Here is a 20,151-nt window from a genome sequence, read left to right as displayed (position 1 = left end):
AAAGCAAATGCAGCAAAACTTTACAGTCCTTCCAGAAATTATGCGGCACGTTTTCTTAAAAAATGCGATGGAATATGCAGGATATTTATGCAATTTTATGCGATGAAATTGCGGGAACTTGCACAAACTGCGGTTTGATGAAAAAGAGAAAAAAAAGTGATTTCCCCTCCCCCCTCCCCCCCAACACCCTGCTTTTCGATGATGTTCACGTCGCGTAATTACGTCACTTCATAACGTTCCCATGGCAACAGGGGGAAATGGCTGCTCTTGTGTGAAGTAAACGCAACATTTTTCAACTTTCTGCTAAGATATATGTGACTTTTTTGCAACGAAAATGCGGGGATTATGAAATCGTGCAAGCCCCGCATATTTTGTGCAGAAATCGGTAATTTGTGCAGCAAAAGTGCAGCATATTTGAAAAGCTGCGGCCCCCGCATAAATATGCGGACTTCGGCTGATTATGCATTGAATTATGCGATCGCTAAATCGCGTTTTTCTGGAGGGACTGACTTTAAAGGCACAATGAGTAGGATTGTCCTAAAAAGCAATGTAAATAACCTGTGTTAAGTGTGTGTATCTGCAGACACCCTCTGCCTGTATTTCTGGGGCGTTTTCTGGGCGTCAGCCTCTTTAAAAACGTAGCTTCCAGGTGTCAGATCGTAAACACACATCCAAGAAGGACACTACAAAAATGGCGGAAACAGCAGCGGCGAAAACAAATCTGGGGTTGGCACCGTAACCCTCGGGGAGGAGGGGCCAACTTTAAATGTGTTTACAAACCGCTAGGGCTGGGTTAAAATGATCGATTCTCTTTTATCAATTCAAATCGATCTTTGTTTGAGTGATCTGATATCGATCTTTTTAATATATGCCTTTTCACTCAATGAATGTGGTGTACAGTTCTTAACCCTCGTGTTGTCAAATTTGACCCATTTTTAGAAACCAAATTTTCAGAAGAATAACGCGGATTGTTCCACACAACGCTCTTCACAAGTAAAATAAATGATGAGCCCACTACTTTCTTTAAATTTGGATGTTTTATTCAATTTTATAGCATTCAAAAAAAGAATTATGAAAAAAACGTTGAAAAAAGCGACAAAAATTTTCGCAAAAGCTTCAAAAAACGTGGGGAGGGGTGGGAAACCCACAAAAATGTAAAAAGGCGCAGAAAACAACTGACCAAAACATCGGAAAAAGTGACAAAAACATCGGGGGACAAAAAGTTTTGAAAAAGACGACCAAAACGTTGAAAAAGAAAGTTGTAATTTTGACCCAGGAAAACTAAAAGTTGCAAGGTCAACGGGAAGACAACATAATTTTTAATATAAACATTGTAAAAAAGATTTGAGGGTTGCTTCTTGCTTGTACAATTTACAGCAGAAGTTCTTTTATACCCGAGCTAAATTGGTATTGTCGCTGAAATTCGCCTAACCTAATGGACATCGAATCGAACGGTGACCGTGTAAATCGGAACCCATTCGGGAAATCCTTGGCGATACCCAGGCCCACCAAGCCTACTCACTCTGCCTTTAAGGAGCCCAACAGTCCTCCTTTTTCACCGCGCCAGTCAACCGAGCTTTCAGTCATCGTACTGAATGACTTGCAGTGAACTCGTGAAATTCAGCCCGTAAAGCACCTGAAAGAATCTCGTCAAGCAACGTGCACTGTGTGAATATAGAAGAGGGAATATTGTTATTATTTAAAGAGACTTTAAGGCAACAGTTTATCCCCAAACTAGGTGTTAGTAATCCACACCTTGCTGTGAATTCTGGGAATTGTCAGGCTGTGCGTGAGTCTCCAGGTTATATGGAAACTTTTATTAAGAATAATTCATAAACATTCATTTGTTTAAATTGTCTTTTTATGAGAAGAAAATAAACTTTATGCATATCAGAAGTTGCTTAGCGCTTGTTTGGCTAACATAGCTGTTTGGGTCTGTTGGTAGCAGCGTAGCGGTCATGTTTCAGTCCCTGCGTGGGTGTTTGTGTGCGCGCGCGTGTGTGTGTGTGTATGTGTGTGTGTATTGTATGTAAATAGTGTTGATTTTGTACGGTACAAGTGTGTGTGACTTGTTTTGTACACATGATAAAAAGATTAAATGACACTTTTATAAGAGCCTGCTATGGGCTCACCGTCACACTATACAGTGCAATAAAGTGCTTTGATTGGCTAAAACTCAGACTAGTTTTTGTTATTATTATTATTATTAGTAGTATGTGACCGGTTTGTTTTCATGCTTCAGACTTACAGTAAACGTGTTTTATTCTTCTTGCGGTGAGCAGGGCCAGTGGTGTAGTCTAATGTATACCTGCGTATCACGTAGAATACCAACCCAGTCTCATGGCAGTTTGTGAAATTTAATTAACGTTATTTAATCTATTGATTCATCAATTTTTCTAATTTTTTCCGTGGTGGCCGGCACGAAAATTTTAACTAATGTATTTAAATGGGACGCATATGTCGTGGTCACAGCACGACTACGGCAGCGAGTAGTATGAAATGCCGAAAATCCGCGAAAGGAGGTTGGTTGGCGTGGTGGATCGTGTCCCGCGTGTGGCGTGTCGTTTCCTCGTCAACCGTCCCGTTATTGTCGCGCGTTCCCTGCGGCCGTCTCCCGGTGTGTGACGTTTGCTTTCCCCGTTAATCTCCGTATAGACCATTTTGTGCTGGCCACCATGAAAAAAACAAGAAAAATGTCCAGTGTTAGGCTTCCATTGCCAGACCTTCCTCCACAGGGCTGCGGAGGAGGGTCTGGCTAGTAAGTCCAGACAGCGTTCCGGGATAGTGAAAAGATAGCTTTGGATTATTTGCATTTCTATAAACCAATCACAATCGTCTTGGGCGGTGCTAAGCGCTGTACAGAGCCGCGGTGCCTCAGCAAAATAGCCTCGGGAAGGAACTTGTTTTGGTGGAACGTGTGTACTTTCAAAAGTTGTTGTAGTCATGCAACAGAAAACTCTGATTGGACAGATAGTCTAGCTAGCTGTCTGGATTTACCCTGCAGAGATCTGAGGAGAAGTTAACCATAGTCCTCACAAATCCACCGGAGGTTAGAACGCCAACACAAAGGAAGAGGAAGATCGAAATGAGGGACATCCGGCGGAATTTGAACAATCCTGGAAATGAAACGTTGTCGATAAAGACTCGGGCAGCGTGGACGGCGACTGTGCGCGGAGGTTCAAGAAGCATGAAACACATTTTATGGTGACACATTCATCCAACGGGATATTCTACACGAATAGACTTTATTTTTTACCACATTTAAATCAAATGAACTGACAATACAGGGGGCGACCTCTAGTTCACCCAGTAAGAGCGTGCGCCCCACGTAGGCTGAGTCCTTTACAGCGGCCCGGGTTCGAATCCGACCTGCTGCCCTTTTCTGTGTGTCATCCCCCATCTATCTCCAACCTTTCCTGTCTATCCACTGTCACTCTTAAACTAAGGGGGGAGGGGGGGAATTATCTTACAAAAAACTGATAATACAGAATGAATAGAAAACTGCAGTGTATTTTTTTAAGTTAGAATATGAACGACAGATGAAAAACAGGTTTCAGGATAAGAAACTGTGACTTATTTTGCTTCTTTTTTAACAAGCAAAGAGCTCATTGTTTTCATATTGTCCTTAAATCTGCACATCCAGTGCTATATGACCAAAAGATACTTTTCAGAACTATTAAACCTAACAAAGTCATTTTTTTTTATGGCATGTTATGCTTTTATTTACACAGAAACAGAGAGGAAAGAGGAAGACATGCAGCAAAGGGCCCAGGGCCGGATTCGAGCCCTGGTACGCACTGTACCCAGTGAGCTACCGGGGTGTGGACACAATGTGTACAAAACGCAAAATGTAGGAGTTCTATATGAAGTTTGGATATGAAAAGGTGGAAGAACAGAAAGTTTAACACATGCCAACAGCATTTAGAGAAATGCAGCGGCTGCTAATAAAAGACCGACACCAACAGAATGATTTACTCTTCAGTATAAATACAAACCTTTTACCTCTTTTAATCTCTATCTTCTTTCTGTTTCTGATTTGCTGTCCTCTCTTCAGGTCCGATCAGACTTTTAAAAGCATTCCTGACTGATTTAAACGATCTGTTGAGTCATCTTTCTTTTCTTCTTCTTCTCATGTCCTGTCATTTGCAACAAATACAGGTCGTTAAACTCCCTACATGTTCAGAGTTTATTTCAGTCTGTAAACAGTTAGACAAACAGTTCAGACAGAACTCAAGTTAAAAACAAGAAGACGTATTCAGGTCCTTCACTGAAGTAAAAGTACTAATACCACACTGTGAAAATATTATGTTACAAGTAAAATCCTGCATTAAAAATAGTCCTTATAATTAGGAAAATATACTTAAACCATGACACCACTTTGAAACAGACAAATAAAATCAGACAATAATGTGTCCTCATAAGTAAGTGAGTAAACAACACTTTATTTATATAGCACTTTAAAGGTCCCATGACATGGTGCTTTTTGGATGCTTTTATATAGACCTTAGTGGTCCCCTAATACTGTATCTGAAGTCTCTTTTATATAGACCTTAGTGGTCCCCTAATACTGTATCTGAAGTCTCTTTTATATAGACCTTAGTGGTCCCCTAATACTCTATCTGAAGTCTCTTTTATATAGACCTTAGTGGTCCCCTAATACTGTATCTGAAGTCTCTTTTATATAGACCTTAGTGGTCCCCTAATACTGTATCTGAAGTCTCTTTTATATAGACCTTAGTGGTCCCCTAACTGTGCATGCAACTAGGACTACAGTTGAAAATTAGCCGACTGGCTAACACTGGCGCATTTACAGAAATGTTGATTAATGTGCATTGTCCTAATATAAATAAATAAATCTTCTTCTTCTTCTAATACTGTATCTGAAGTCTCTTTTATATAGACCTTAGTGGTCCCCTAATACTGTATCTGAAGTCTCTTCTATATAGACCTTAGTGATTCCCTAATACTGTATCTGAAGTCTCTTTTATATAGACCTTAGTGGTCCTCTAATACTGTATCTGAAGTCTCTTTTATATAGGCCTTAGTGGTCCCCTAATACTGTATCTGAAGTCTCTTTTATATAGACCTTAGTGGTCCCCTAATACTGTATCTGATGTCTCTTTTATATAGACCTTAGTGGTCCCCTAATACTGTATCTGAAGTCTCTTTTATATAGACCTTAGTGGTCCCCTAATACTGTATCTGAAGTCTCTTTTATATAGACCTTAGTGGTCCCCTAATACTGTATCTAAAGTCTATTTTATATAGACCTTAGTGGTCCCCTAATACTGTATCTGAAGTCTCTTTTATATAGACCTTAGTGGTCCCCTAGTACTGTATCTGAAGTCTCTTTTATATAGACCTTAGTGGTCCCTTAAAACTGTATCTGAAGTCTCTTTTATATAGACCTTAGTGGTCCCCTAATACTGTATCTGAAGTCTCTTTTATATAGACCTTAGTGGTCCCCTAATACTGTATCTGAAGTCTCTTTTTCTATAGACCTTAGTGGTCCCCTAATACTGTATCTGAAGTCTCTTTTATATAGACCTTAGTGGTCCCCTAATACTGTATCTGAAGTCTCTTTTATATAGACCTTAGTGGTCCCCTAATACTGTATCTGAAGTCTCTTTTATATAGACCTTAGTGGTCTCCTAATACTGTATCTGAAGTCTCTTTTATATAGACCTTAGTGGTCCCCTAATACTGTATCTGAAGTCTCTTTTATATAGACCTTAGTGGTCCCCTAATACTGTATCTGAAGTCTCTTTTATATAGACCTTAGTGGTCCCCTAATACTGTATCTAAAGTCTCTTTTATATAGACCTTAGTGGTCCCCTAATACTGTATCTGAAGTCTCTTTTATATAGACCTTAGTGGTCCCTTAAAACTGTATCTGAAGTCTCTTTTATATAGACCTTAGTGGTCCCCTAATACTGTATCTGAAGTCTCTTTTATATAGACCTTAGTGGTCCCCTAATACTGTATCTGATGTCTCTTTTATATAGACCTTAGTGGTCCCCTAATACTGTATCTGAAGTCTCTTTTATATAGACCTTAGTGGTCCCCTAATACTGTATCTGAAGTCTCTTTTATATAGACCTTAGTGGTCCCCTAATACTGTATCTAAAGTCTATTTTATATAGACCTTAGTGGTCCCCTAATACTGTATCTGAAGTCTCTTTTATATAGACCTTAGTGGTCCCCTAGTACTGTATCTGAAGTCTCTTTTATATAGACCTTAGTGGTCCCTTAAAACTGTATCTGAAGTCTCTTTTATATAGACCTTAGTGGTCCCCTAATACTGTATCTGAAGTCTCTTTTATATAGACCTTAGTGGTCCCCTAATACTGTATCTGAAGTCTCTTTTTCTATAGACCTTAGTGGTCCCCTAATACTGTATCTGAAGTCTCTTTTATATAGACCTTAGTGGTCCCCTAATACTGTATCTGAAGTCTCTTTTATATAGACCTTAGTGGTCCCCTAATACTGTATCTGAAGTCTCTTTTATATAGACCTTAGTGGTCTCCTAATACTGTATCTGAAGTCTCTTTTATATAGACCTTAGTGGTCCCCTAATACTGTATCTGAAGTCTTTTTATATAGACCTTAGTGGTCCCCTAATACTGTATCTGAAGTCTCTTTTATATAGACCTTAGTGGTCCCCTAATACTGTATCTGAAGTCTCTTTTATATAGACCTTAGTGGTCCCCTAATACTGTATCTAAAGTCTCTTTTATATAGACCTTAGTGGTCCCCTAATACTGTATCTGAAGTCTCTTTTATATAGACCTTAGTGGTCCCTTAAAACTGTATCTGAAGTCTCTTTTATATAGACCTTAGTGGTCCCCTAATACTGTATCTGAAGTCTCTTTTATATAGACCTTAGTGGTCCCCTAATACTGTATCTGAAGTCTCTTTTATATAGACCTTAGTGGTCCCCTAATACTGTATCTGAAGTCTCTTTTATATAGACCTTAGTGGTCTCCTAATACTGTATCTGAAGTCTCTTTTATATAGACCTTAGTGGTCCCCTAATACTGTATCTGAAGTCTCTTTTATATAGACCTTAGTGGTCCCCTAATACTGTATCTGAAGTCTCTTTTATATAGACCTTAGTGGTCCCCTAATACTGTATCTGAAGTCTCTTTTATATAGACCTTAGTGGTCCCCTAATACTGTATCTGAAGTCTCTTTTATATAGACCTTAGTGGTCTCCTAATACTGTATCTGAAGTCTCTTTTATATAGGCCTTAGTGGTCCCCTAATACTGTATCTGAAGTCTCTTTTATATAGACCTTAGTGGTCCCCTAATACTGTATCTAAAGTCTCTTTTATATAGACCTTAGTGGTCCCCTAATACTGTATCTGAAGTCTCTTTTATATAGACCTTAGTGGTCCCTTAAAACTGTATCTGAAGTATCTTTTATATAGACCTTAGTGGTCCCCTAATACTGTATCTAAAGTCTCTTTTATATAGACCTTAGTGGTCCCCTAGTACTGTATCTGAAGTCTCTTTTATATAGACCTTAGTGGTCCCTTAAAACTGTATCTGAAGTCTCTTTTATATAGACCTTAGTGGTCCCCTAATACTGTATCTGAAGTCTCTTTTATATAGACCTTAGTGGTCCCCTAATACTGTATCTGAAGTCTCTTTTTCTATAGACCTTAGTGGTCCCCTAATACTGTATCTGAAGTCTCTTTTATATAGACCTTAGTGGTCCCCTAATACTGTATCTGAAGTCTCTTTTTCTATAGACCTTAGTGGTCCCCTAATACTGTATCTGAAGTCTCTTTTATATAGACCTTATTGGTCCCCTAACACTGTATCTGAAGTTTCTTTCCCGAAATTCAGCCTTGGTGCAGAATTACAGCCACTAGAGCCAGTCCCACAATGAGCTTTCCTTAGGATGTGCCATTTCTGTGTCTGTAACTATTGGGGGGGCAAGGTGGAGGGTGGGGTGTGGCCTTGACCAACTGCCACTTTGCTCGTTTGAAAGCCATGCTGTCTCTCTCATGGGTGGGCCAAATTCTCTGGGAGGGCAAAGCAGAGAAAGGGGAGGTAACCTTCTCCGCCCATCTGAGCTTTCATTTTCTCAAAGACAGAGCAGGATACCCAGGGCTCGGTTTACACCTATCACCATTTCTAGCTGCTGGGGGACCATAGGCAGGCTGGGGGGACGCATATTAATGTTAAAAAACCTCCCAAAGTGAAATTTTCATGCCATGGGACCTTTAAAACAAAGTGCTTTACACACATGTACAATACATGCTCAGATGGGCTGATCTGGAATCTTCTCCTTATGAGGTCATAAGGAGCAAGGTTACCTCCCCTTTCTCTGCTTTGTCCGACCAGAGAATTTGGCCCACCCATGAGAGAGAGAGAGAGAGAGAGAGAGAGAGAGAGAGACATCATGGCTTTCAAACGAGCAAAGTGGCAGTTGGTCCAAGCCAGGTTGTTATAGTTGGAGCGAGGAATGGTTAAAAGACCAAGGGGCTGAGAACACAGGGCCGGGTTGGGAAAGAAAAACAGAACTCGACATGCATCGTTAAACGCACCTAAGAGGAGCAAATAAGCAAATATACACACACATACGAATTATGAATAACAATGGATTTAAATTATAGATGTATACCAATTATTGTTAGGTAAAAAGATTTACCGATGCCCAGCTTTATGCAAATGAATCGCGTTGAACGCGACGACTATCCAGTAGAAGTAGACGAAAATCTTTCAAACTGACCTTTGTTGATCTGAAATGAAGACATATTCAGCAACTGCATCGCCTATTTCTCGCTTAAAATGTTTTCAAAAACACATTTCGGTGAACTATTTTTGTAAAATACGAGATCGTCTCAACGAGCCGCCATGACACTCTGTTGAAATTCTCCAGTAGAAACACCCACGTAACGCGTTCGTCCAATCAGCTGCTGGTTAGGGGCGTGGAGCATCAACCATGGCTGTATGACGTCGCGACACCACGCAACAGTCGTGTCGCAAAAGTGGATCTGTACCGTAAGCTGTTAACATGGGGGCCAAAATATAAACGGACACGCCACGCGGCTTTTTGACGCGCTACATTTTCTCAAATGTAGCGCCGCCTTCCCGGAATGCTTTGCGTGCGCGTTGAAGTCGCTTGACGTCACCCATAGGAATAGAGTGGGACGCGACAGAAGCGTCGCACGGACAAGTGGATCTGTACTGTTAGTGTTTTTGGTAGACTTACTGATAAATGTACGAATGAACTAAGTTATTGTTATTGTGTTTTTTATACACAAATCAACTCCTATGTCTCTTAGGTAAACGTTTGGGAGTGTATGCATACAGTATATTGTATGTGTATATGTATATATGTATATTTGTATAGAGGTATATGATTAGAAGTGTATAGGGGTGCAGATGTATGTTTATATGCTTATACATAGATATGTTTTCTTACTTTTTTTAAATTCTATTTTTCTTTCGCTATGAGGGTTGTTTTGTTATTTTATTATTATTAATAGTATTATCAGCACTAGATATGTACATACATAGCCAAAAAAAAAAAGTTTGCAAGGATATGATAATGCTACTGCTTTGTACGGTAATGGATTGTTAATTAGTGAAGGAATTGCAATAAAAGTATATAAAAAAAGAGATGTGAGTTCAGCCACACGGTGCCGCTGTTGTTATTTCATAATAAAACCACTAAGGACCTTCTTTCAGGTCTGCGGGAGCGCGCATCAGTCCGGGCCGTCCTAAGAGACAAGGTGTGACGGGGACGCGCACTTCTTTGTAAGCGAACGGGCAGTGAACCGCACCGCCGCCTCGCTACAAACGGGAAGCGGCTCTTGTCAGTTTGGACTGTTTCAGGTGTGAATTCAGCGGTTTGTTCGCAACACATTTGGCTTTTCTTTATGACGCACAGAGAGGTCTGACTCGTGCGTAAAGCTGTAAAACCAACGTGCCCCCAAAAAAAAAGCGAGAAGAAAACTGATTTACAGGCGAAACTGCGCGTTAAAACTTCCCAGACTTCACTTCGGTGGCGTTTTCACTCCAGTGCACGTGTTTCCTGCTGGAGATGTCGGCCAGGTGAGCTGCTGTTCGCCAGGGCTGGATGAGATGTGACCATGGCCTTTACGCACCGGCTCGCTCTGCTCCTGCTCGGCTTCAGCTCCATCCTCACGGTCAGTCCCTCACATGCCGTCATGTATTCATGCTTATAGCCCTTGTTGTTGTCTTCCCGTCGACCGTGCAACTTTTTGCTTTTCTGGGTCTTTTTTTTTTTTCGACCTTTTGGTCGCCTTTTTCGACACTTTTGTTGCTTTTCCACCGATGTTTTTGTCACTTTATTGTCACTTTATCAAAGTCTTTAGTTTTTTATGCACCTTTTTGACATTTTTTGTGTTTTTTTCCCCTACGTTTTGTCACTTTTTTTCATAAAACTTGCGAAGAGCGTTGTAGGGAGCCATCCACGTTATTTCTTTTGAAAATGTAGCAGGCTATATATAAACTTTTTGAAAATGAGTGAAATTTGACCCGAGGACAACAGGATGCTTAAACTACTCAAACAGCTGTTTTGTATATATTTGTTTATGTAATAATTGTTTATTCTTATACATTATGTCTGCTTGTGTATGAATGCACCAATCATCAAGGCAAATTGCACGTAGGGTAACTACTGTGGCAATAAATTCCTTTCTGATTATGTGATTATTGTATTAACAACCCAACACATGATTACTAGTCACAGTCCAGCCTGTATGGAGTGCTAATCTGGTCTAGAGAGTCCCTCTGGTGCACTTCAGTTTGGGGATCCTACTACTTCACAGAGGTTGTAGCCAGGGGCCATTTTAGTACTTTTACTTGACACTGGCACGCCTAAAAAATAATTGCTAAAAATAATAAAATAAATGTCTGTTATCTACAGTATTGTGAGCCAAGGAGTTCTGCTCTGGGAATATCACAGCATTGGGAAACAAACTCCAGAATCCAGATGCCTGGATCATTCGGAAAGAAATTCTGAGCCATTTTCAGAAAATAGAGCTCTTCAGCCATTAATCAAAATCGCATACATCTTTTCAAAAGTTATTGGTACTGCAATTTGCAAATGTCTGCTTTCCCATATATAAATATCTGATTTCATTTGTAATACCTCCTCACCTCTGTAGTAATGGGCCTGTGGCTCAGCATTAAAGGATGTTTTCTCAGAATGTTTGATGTCTTTTATAGTCGGGCTACATGACTCATTGTTTCCCCGATCATGATGGTCCAAAGTGATGTTAAAATGCACAGTCAGCACAGTAGAATAACGTTTTAAAAAATGCTGTTGAAAAGGTGCCAGGCACCCCTAAAGCTCTGATCCTAGAATGGTTGAAGGAAACTAAGGGAGAGGGTAACGTTTTGGAAACCTTTTAATCTCTTCTTGGCTATAAAGTAATTAAAAGATCTTTCTTTTAATCACTTTAAAGCTACGAAGATATTAAAAGGCTTTTCAAACGTCTCTCGAGTACCTCAGTTTGAGGTTCAAAATTAGTTTATTAGGATGAACCCCTCGAGAAGAATCATCTGGTTTTCGAGGGGGTCCCAACATATAACATAATCCTTACATAACAACAGAGGAGTTAAATCAAATAAAAATACAATTAGCAATACGGCAACGTACACACAAAGATAGTATTTCAACGTAGCATGTTTCCTTAATATTTGATGATGCATTGGGATAATTTTTTTAATTATTACAGTAAATAAATTACATATTGGACCTTTTTAAAATCATAATTAGGCCATACTATTATGTCTTTAGGTTAAATTTGACCCATTCTGAAAACGTTTATCTCAGAAATATGGGTTTCTTTTTAACGACCTAATTGTAATTACCCAAAAATAACATGGATGGATGATCCCATCCAACGTGCTTCGCGAGTACAACAAAAGATCGGATCTCTAATTTCATAGAATTTTGGGTGTTTTATTCAGTTTTTTAGCATTTTGAAAAAAAAAAAGAAATCCTCGCTGAACGTTGAGCCTTCTGTGATTATCCTTCCTTTAATATTAGTCTAAATAAGTCATAATTTCTGCTGCTTTAACTCAAGAATTGGGTACAGTATAGTTTTTAATTGACCATGAATTCCAAAAATAATTGTAAAACTATAGTGGTAGTAAGTTGTTGGTGTTAGTGGTGTTTATACATGGTAGTGAAAACAAGTTAAACGTAAAAAAAAAAAAAAAGAACCAAAAACAATTAAAAGGCACCAAAAGTGTCAAAAAAAGAGACCAAAACGTGTTGATTTTAATTTTTTTAAAATAAGGGTTAAAATAGTCACACAGTGAGGTTATTGTGACCTCTTGCTACTTGCTTTATTCATATTTCCTCTAATATTCCTACTGGGAGTGTTACATTTGTGCATTTTAAGATGGATTTCTCAAGGTTTCTGCAGCTTTTAGTCACCACAGGAAGTGCCTTAATAGTCATATTTTCTAAACTTCCTCTCTGCTGCTTTTAGTGTCGATACTTGAACACTGGATGGCGAATCGGCTGCAGCAGCGATGAAGCTGACTCCTCTCTATTCTGTCACTGTGTGAAAACATGAATTAAAGATTAACTTTCTGGCTGCTGCTGGTTAATTTTTAATAGCCAGGTCTGTTTCGTGCTCTATTCTTGGACTCTGCAGACCTCCATCTCGTATATAATACGTTGTATGTTAAGTTATCAGCTTTTAGAGCAGCTTAAGAATCCGGGACTGTTCCTTTAAGGGGTTTAAATGCTACACCAGACAACTCAAGTGGATGATTTACTTAAATATAACTTCTGTAGAGGTTGTAGAGGTGACGTAAGTGCACTGGAGTGAGAGAGAAGTGACTCATTTAAGGTTAAACTCGCAGGGAAAGTTCCTGAAGTAACTTTTTTTTTTTTTTTTTACAGCGGTCATAAGAGCAAAAATAGCAAAAAAAATCCTACATTTTGAGCCCAAGTTTTGACGTATATTTACACACATACCAGAAAAGTTTCATTCAGAGACCGAAAACCTGCATTTTGTAAGTTTATAACTGATATTTCAGTTCATTTAGGCTGACAATTCAGATGAAAATTAACATTGAAAAGCACAAAAACCTGATTTGCAGCATCTAGTCTTGTGTTTTTGATTTTAGGGGATCAGAGTGATCCTTTCTGTTTTCATTCCCTCTTAAGAAGCTTTAAGGTTGGAAAGAGTGGCTTATTTCATTAGTTTTGTGCACATTCTCTCCCAGAATTCAGCGTGGCATGTTTGGTATTTGAAAACGTTGGGATCCCTTTTTAGAAATTTTAAGAACGTTTTGTAAGTCTGAACAAACTTTGGGGAGAGAGAGAGTGTTTTTAATGTATTCAGGGAACATTTTCCAGCAGAACAAAGAGGATTCAGGCTGGGACGGTGTTACAGTTGTGCACCAGTGAAATAAGTTAACTTCTGTAAAGTCCTGCAGCTGTTTAATGAAAAATAAAAACATTATCAGCATCATACAACATGAAATTGTAATGCATTCCTTCCCCTTGTGGATACTTTCTGTCTGCTGGACAAGAAATTCCACAACGCTGGACTTTTGCAATCCCAAAATAAACATGTCCGCTGTGTTTGTGTGTTACAGTAGATATGTATGTACTTGGGATAAATGTGAATGCCTTCTGCTTCATCTATTGATCTTACTGGATAGTAGAGTCCTGCTGCTCTGTGAGGCAGGAACATGACGTTTAATACTAAGTGTATTATATACAAGCTCATTTTTACATTTGTTCTGTTTAAGAGATAATGGAAAAAGTGATATGAGGATATGAAGAGTCTAAAAAAAAAAAAGGGTAAAACAATTAGTGAGTTACAGTTTAGTAAGCTAAACTGTGATACACTGATTTCATTCTTGTTTTTTCATTATTATTTTTTTAAATGTAAAAGCTGCGGCAGACAAACGGTTGACGTTCAGCAGGAAAATCCTGCAGAGTGACATCCGTAAACTCCTCATGTTGACCATCTGGGCTCATCTGTCACGTTCAAAGACACGTTGAGGCTCTGACACACCAACCCGACGGCCGACCTTCGCCAGAAAAGGCAGTCGGACTGACACACCGAGCTTGAGCGTACGGTGTGCGCGAGACGTAATACGTCTCCATAACAGCAGGTGGCACTAATCTGTATTGTTGCCCCAAAAAATGAAAACCGGCAGCCGATTGGACGAACGCGTCACGTGGGTCTGGCTTCTCCCGGATTTTACAACCGTGCCCAATGGCGGCTTCGTTCAGAATACGATCTCATATTTTATGAAGATGGCTCACAAAAAAAATATTTTAAGCGAGAAATAGGCCGTGCAGTTGCTGAATCGGTCTTCATTTCAGATCAACAAAGGTCAGTTTAAAAGATTTTCTGTGGTGACTCTGAGATAGGGTTGCACGATATTAATAAAATGCGATATCGATAATGAATATTGCGATATTGATATTAATTTCAATTTTTTTAAACATTTAAAATTACAAAAGTAACTCATCAAAATAGATTCATAACTGTGGCTGGGTTGGTTCAGTGGGTAGAGCAGGTGCACATATACTGAGAGGTTTAGGCCTGGACGCAGAGGTCCAGGGTTGAAGTCCGACCTGTGACGATTTCCTGCATGTCTTCTCCCCCCCAATAAATTATATTTCTATCTATCATAACAAATAAAACAAAATAAGTTTTCTTCCAACACAAGGTTTATTTTAACGAACAGTCATATTGGACTGGTCCAACATGAATAAATAAATAAGGACCATGTCTACAGAACAGGGCATGTATTACTGGTTGGACCGTATAAAATAAAGAGAGCAGGACACAACTTTTTTCGCTCCGTTTTGTTGTCTCTTATCTATTTCTTCACTTACACTGTCACTCTGTTGAAATATGAGAACGGGAAACAACTTTTCTTTTGCTTCTCTGATTCGTTCCGTTTTGTCTCTTATCTATTTCTTCTTTATTTCTAAAATACTGCATACTTATCGCGACACTTTTGATATAATATTGCGCAACCTGGTACGACATAGAGTCAATATATCATTCACCCCTTCTCTGAGATTTGCTCAAGTTACTACTTATTCAGTTGAGAAGAATGGCCTTTAAATGTCCTCTTGGTGTTCCAGTGAGTATTTGTTTAGTGATATGCAGGCGGAAAGATGTCTGGGAGAAAACTGGGCTGAATATGGTTGAAAAGTGAACCTTTTTTTAAGATATGTATGTTAGATATATTCATTGTTTCAAAGCAAGATGCTGATATATTGTAACTGAAATACTCCTGTCCAGGGTGTGCCCTATCTCTTGTCCAATGCATGCTAGGAAATGTTCCCCCTAGAGCTGGGCGATATGGAAAAAATCGAATATCACGAGATTTTTCATCCAGTACATTATATTACGATATTGTAGGGTTGACTGTTTGTGCTTTCACAAAATATTAACCCAATAAGAGTTTTGTTAAATAATCACCAATAATGTGGATACAATGACTAACTGGGTAAAGGGGGAATAATAGAACAGCAAGAACAGTCTGGTAAATTCAGAAAATGACATCACTTTACTTTAATGCAGCCCGTAAAACCATGAAAAGACAACACTTACCATATCACAATATTTTTCAACTAACTAGTTGAGAACTAAACACTCTCAACTAACAAAAAATGATTCAGCCTTGATTTAAAAGAACGGAACGTTTCAACAGATCTGCAGTTTTCTTGGAGTTTGTTCCAGATATGTGGTGCATAAAAACTGCTTCTTCGTGTTTAGTTAAGGAAGTCTCTGAGGTAGGTAAGAAGACCTGTCCCACTCGAGGGGAAATGCATAACCCCGACCAATCGAGCTGCTTCGTAGGGCGGGTGTTTTAGTGGCCATAGTGGGATTAGTGATTTCGCGAGCAGGAGTGCGGTTGTGAAGTTTTAACGTTGGTAGTCCCCAGAGAAGAAGTTGGTCGTTTCATGGTGCAGATTAGAACCCAAATTGAAACGTTAGCAACTACAATTGACCGTTCACAAAAGCCACGCCCCCTAGTTATTGTTACTACACCCGTCAAACAATTGAGAACCAGACACACAGCCATGGCTGGGTTGAGCTCCATACCTGTTGGTATAAGTGATTGTTTTTGGAGTAATGCAGCAGACATATCCTCCAGGGCACGACAGAAAGGGCTGCAATATGCAGTGGAGGGATATGTTCAATGACCCTCAACCTCTTGCTAAATTATCGGTGTCGATAGCAACATGTGCTTGACAGGCTAACAGCTATCAGGCTGCCTGAATTTCCTACGGAATAATAAAGTATCTAATGTTCTAACTTTACTACTTTCGATAATAATGCTATATAGAACCACAACTGTTGACTTAAGTCCAGTTTTACAGATCGTACCAGTTATGTACTTAGCTACTTAAACTACTTATTGATAATTGATATAAGTTAGCTCGCTAGCTTTACTTACCTTGGAGCAGACATATGTAGCTATGCTTATTAATCTTCGAGGCATTTAGCTGTGAGTGAGGTCTCCCACATTGCTTAATCCATTGTCGGCATCTTTCCACTTGGGTCTTGGGCTTTGGAAAGACGAAAAAAACGACCCCTCCCTCTAAACTTTTGGGGTACCTGGTGTCAGACTTGCAGGTGCCATAGGCACATCGTTTCACCATCTTGCTGAAATCGCAATGTTTGACGGGGGTCCTTCTTCTTAGTTACAGGACCGTTTGAGGGCGGGGTTTTGCGAACGGTCAATTGCTGAATGTAAGAACATTGTCAACATGTGTCAAATTAATCGTTATTACTTAAACTTCTAAAGTGTCAGGTTTAGTTCCATCGTAGTGTCAAAAAACGTTAGTCGACGTTGTTCAGTAGCTAGCTCAGGAGAATGAGCGGCTAATTAAATTACTGATTTAGCGGGGGAGGGGGGGGGTTGGGGGTTGTAACACTTTTTCAATGCACTGTATCCGTGTCACATTCTCATTAGGGCCTGAGCCCCCTAAAGGTCTGATCCTAGAATCGCCCCTGTCTCCAAGGTTACAGTTTATAACGGAGCTGTGGATCAAAAATACCTTTTTAGTGGTCTTTAAGCTGTCACTCGATGGCCGCGATTGGTGTCAAAAATCTCTGACTCGTTCTCTGAGTCATAACTCAGTCAACTCTGAACTCACAGACCTGAAAGATGTATGTATTTGTAGATTCAGTGTGACGTACACTGTCTGAGGATGTAATTATCTCCGGTATCCATCACAAATAACTTCCATAAATCTGCTTAGAAAGCATAGAAAAAAAGATGCTCTTTATAGCTTCAGAACTTGCCTGAGAATTATCCCGTTTTTAAGATTTCTTCAGCATCCGAGTAATCCAGTGATAGCGATCTTTACATCCATGGGTACATTACAAACCGGATTACAAAATCAGATTCTACTTTTTATTTTCGGACGATTGCATGTGCACACAGGAGACAAACTGGTGCTTTTATTGTTCTCAGTGAACAAATCGGGTCTAATCTGTGATACTTTTTGGACGGAGTCGAGGTCAGAAGAGGTCCAGCATTACAAACATTTGTTTTAGTTTAATCCAAAACATTTTGTCCTTAATGGATCTGTGTGTTTCTGTGTGTATTTGTGTGTATTAGAGCTCATTAGAAGACAGAGATTATGTTGTTTGTTGGATTAAAGAAGGTCAAACGGCTCATCCTCTGCCCTTTCCCCTCTCTATTTATAGTTTTTTTGTTTTGAGAAGCAGAAAACGGAAAGACATGATTCCAAATCAAAAATTTCAAATGAGTTGTAAAAAAAAAATAAGGTTTGCGTCGCCCTTTAAGGCAACACGTATTTTTAAAAATGCCTCCTAAAAGTTATTTAAGTTCAGCAGTCTGAGGGAGGAAATTAAATAAAAAACAGACACATTCTCCCCTGAAAATCAACATTCAAATGTATCACCTGTTCATTTAAATGTCAGTGTAAACTTTATTAAATTAATTTCCTACTTTGAAGCCTAACTGGTGAAGCTTTTATAGAGACGGAAGCATGCTGACACCCATCATCCTTTCTCTCACTCCTATTTATTTGTCTTTTGTTGTCAGTTTGATTCTCTGACAGCATCTTCCAGTTAAAGTTGGGTATCATCACTTTCCACCAGCACTTGAACGTAACCGATGACCAGCAGACCTTTTTCAGTCAACATACAGAATAATAAAATAACTTGAAATAAAATTGGTTCATGCAGGATGTTGACTCTGGTAGTTTCAGATCTTTTAAGGCAGATTTTTGTGTCAATTTAAAAAAAAAAAAAAAGAATGCTACACAAAATCTGTGAGGAAAACTACATCCAAAAGTTACTCTTTTGGAAAACAGTCATGAAGTATTGTTAGTGTAAAAAAAATCCCTGAAAAGCTGTACGAAAAAGTTGTGTGTGTGTATCACAGCCTGATGTATCTTCTTCCTCTGTGCCAAAATAACACATCAGTGAGCCACACTGCACTGGGTCACATGTTCCTTCATAACTATGGACACATCCATGGGACACACACACAAACACACACACACACACACACACACACACACTCTGTAGTTTGTTCTGACTCAATCACACACACAGCATCCTGCTGCCACAAATACTCACTAGAGCACCAAATGTAGATTAATCCGCTGCTAAAAATAGTCCCGAACAGAAGTGTGTGTGTGTGTGTGACAGACAGGTCTGAAATACTGCTGAGAGCGGCAGTGTATCTCAGTGTAAACAGACCTCCCAGCACACACATAAAGTGTTTTTCTCTTCTTTGTGAAGATCTCTCATGCTGCCCTTTTTGTTTACATTCACTTTTAGTGTGTCTCCGTGGTTACCGTCCGCTTAGTCTATATCATAGACCGTTAATATTAATATCCTTGACGTTCCACTTCCGGGATTGCTCCGGTGCCGCAGGAAATCCGCCTGATGCGTGTTTTTTTGCCGTTTTCTTTCTTTCTTTCGTCCGTTTTCTAGATGACCCTCCTTGTGTGCCAGCCTAGGCCACCAGTCTATGAATGTTGGGGTGAATGGTGCCTGAAGTGTGTAAGGCGCTTTACAGTTTTTTACGATTGCTATGACAATTCTTTCAATACCTTTTTAACAACTTTCCTAAACTCTTAACACAGCTAGCACAACATCGGTCTGTGAAGGCTATACAATTAACACATTTCTTGTTGCTTTGACACAAATTGCATACAGTTAACACAAATTTAAAATGCTTGAACATCTTTTACAAACAAGCTCAACCAAGACCAAAACAGTGGAATGTATTGCCAAATTCACAAATGCTTTCACACTGTAAGTCAGAACAGATAACCTCATGTTCTGAACCTAACTTATAGGCTAAAGTGAAAGTCAACAGCTGTTCACAAATAAACACAAATATATCCCCTTTATTTTACTCCATTGCTACTGAGAAACAGCTAATTGAAGTTATGCAAATAGATCAATCTCAGCTGATTGACATCTAGGAAACAGGTGTTGAGGTTCTTTCAATCACATGACCATATGTTACTGTAGTAGTACATACAGTAAAAGAGGACCTATTTGGGCTGATTTTGTGTGGAAAAGGAACAATAAAGATCAGCACAAAGAAAGTAAGAAAAATTCCTGCACGAGGGAGAGGAAGATGAGTACCAGGACAATTCTGTCTTCTTTTTTCATAAACCGTACATTCTATAAAGCTTCTCTGAGATGGGTCATTCATCTTTTGTATTGAATTTCTGCAGCAAAAGAAACAAAATGCATACATTTACTAAACCCAACAAAACAAAAATGTAGAGAGGCTTCAGTGTAAAACACAATCTATGATCAATACAATATACTATTGTGTGTGTGTGTGTGTGTGTGTGTGTGTGTGTGTGTGTGTGTATATATAAGGAACAGACCTGACATATATAAAATAATGCAGTTTCTGTAATTCCATCTGATATTATTGTTTTGATGACATTGTGCTATGATTGACTAAATGTTCCTGTTGGAAGAGAACATGTGTTAGTGTTTTGGAAGAATTATTTGATTTTGAGACATGTTTGCATTGTTTTGGTTGATAGTGTATTGTGTTTAGTGAATTGTTGTATTTTGAAAATTATTGTTGGAGTTTAGTTTGTGTGATTTTGAGCATGAAATGAACTGTTTTGTCAATTGTGCATTGTAGGTGTGTTGGTG

General features: G+C 39.1%; 1 protein-coding gene across 1 annotated transcript in view; it reads left to right on the top strand.

Annotated features, from left to right (window-relative positions):
• Positions 1 to 9,722: 9,722 nt before the first annotated feature.
• The window catches only part of LOC114549223 (vasoactive intestinal polypeptide receptor 2), a 48,932-nt gene continuing 38,503 nt past the window's right edge, over positions 9,723 to 20,151 (top strand). Inside the window, exon 1 of the mRNA XM_028569457.1 lies at positions 9,723 to 10,164. Coding sequence (XP_028425258.1) covers positions 10,108 to 10,164 — 57 coding nt within the window. The 5' untranslated portion in view covers positions 9,723 to 10,107. The remainder of the gene's footprint in view (positions 10,165 to 20,151) is intronic.

Source organism: Perca flavescens, chromosome 22 (genome assembly GCF_004354835.1).
Source record: "Perca flavescens isolate YP-PL-M2 chromosome 22, PFLA_1.0, whole genome shotgun sequence".
Lineage (NCBI taxonomy): Eukaryota > Metazoa > Chordata > Actinopteri > Perciformes > Percidae > Perca > Perca flavescens.
This window is presented reverse-complemented; position numbering and strand designations above follow the sequence as displayed.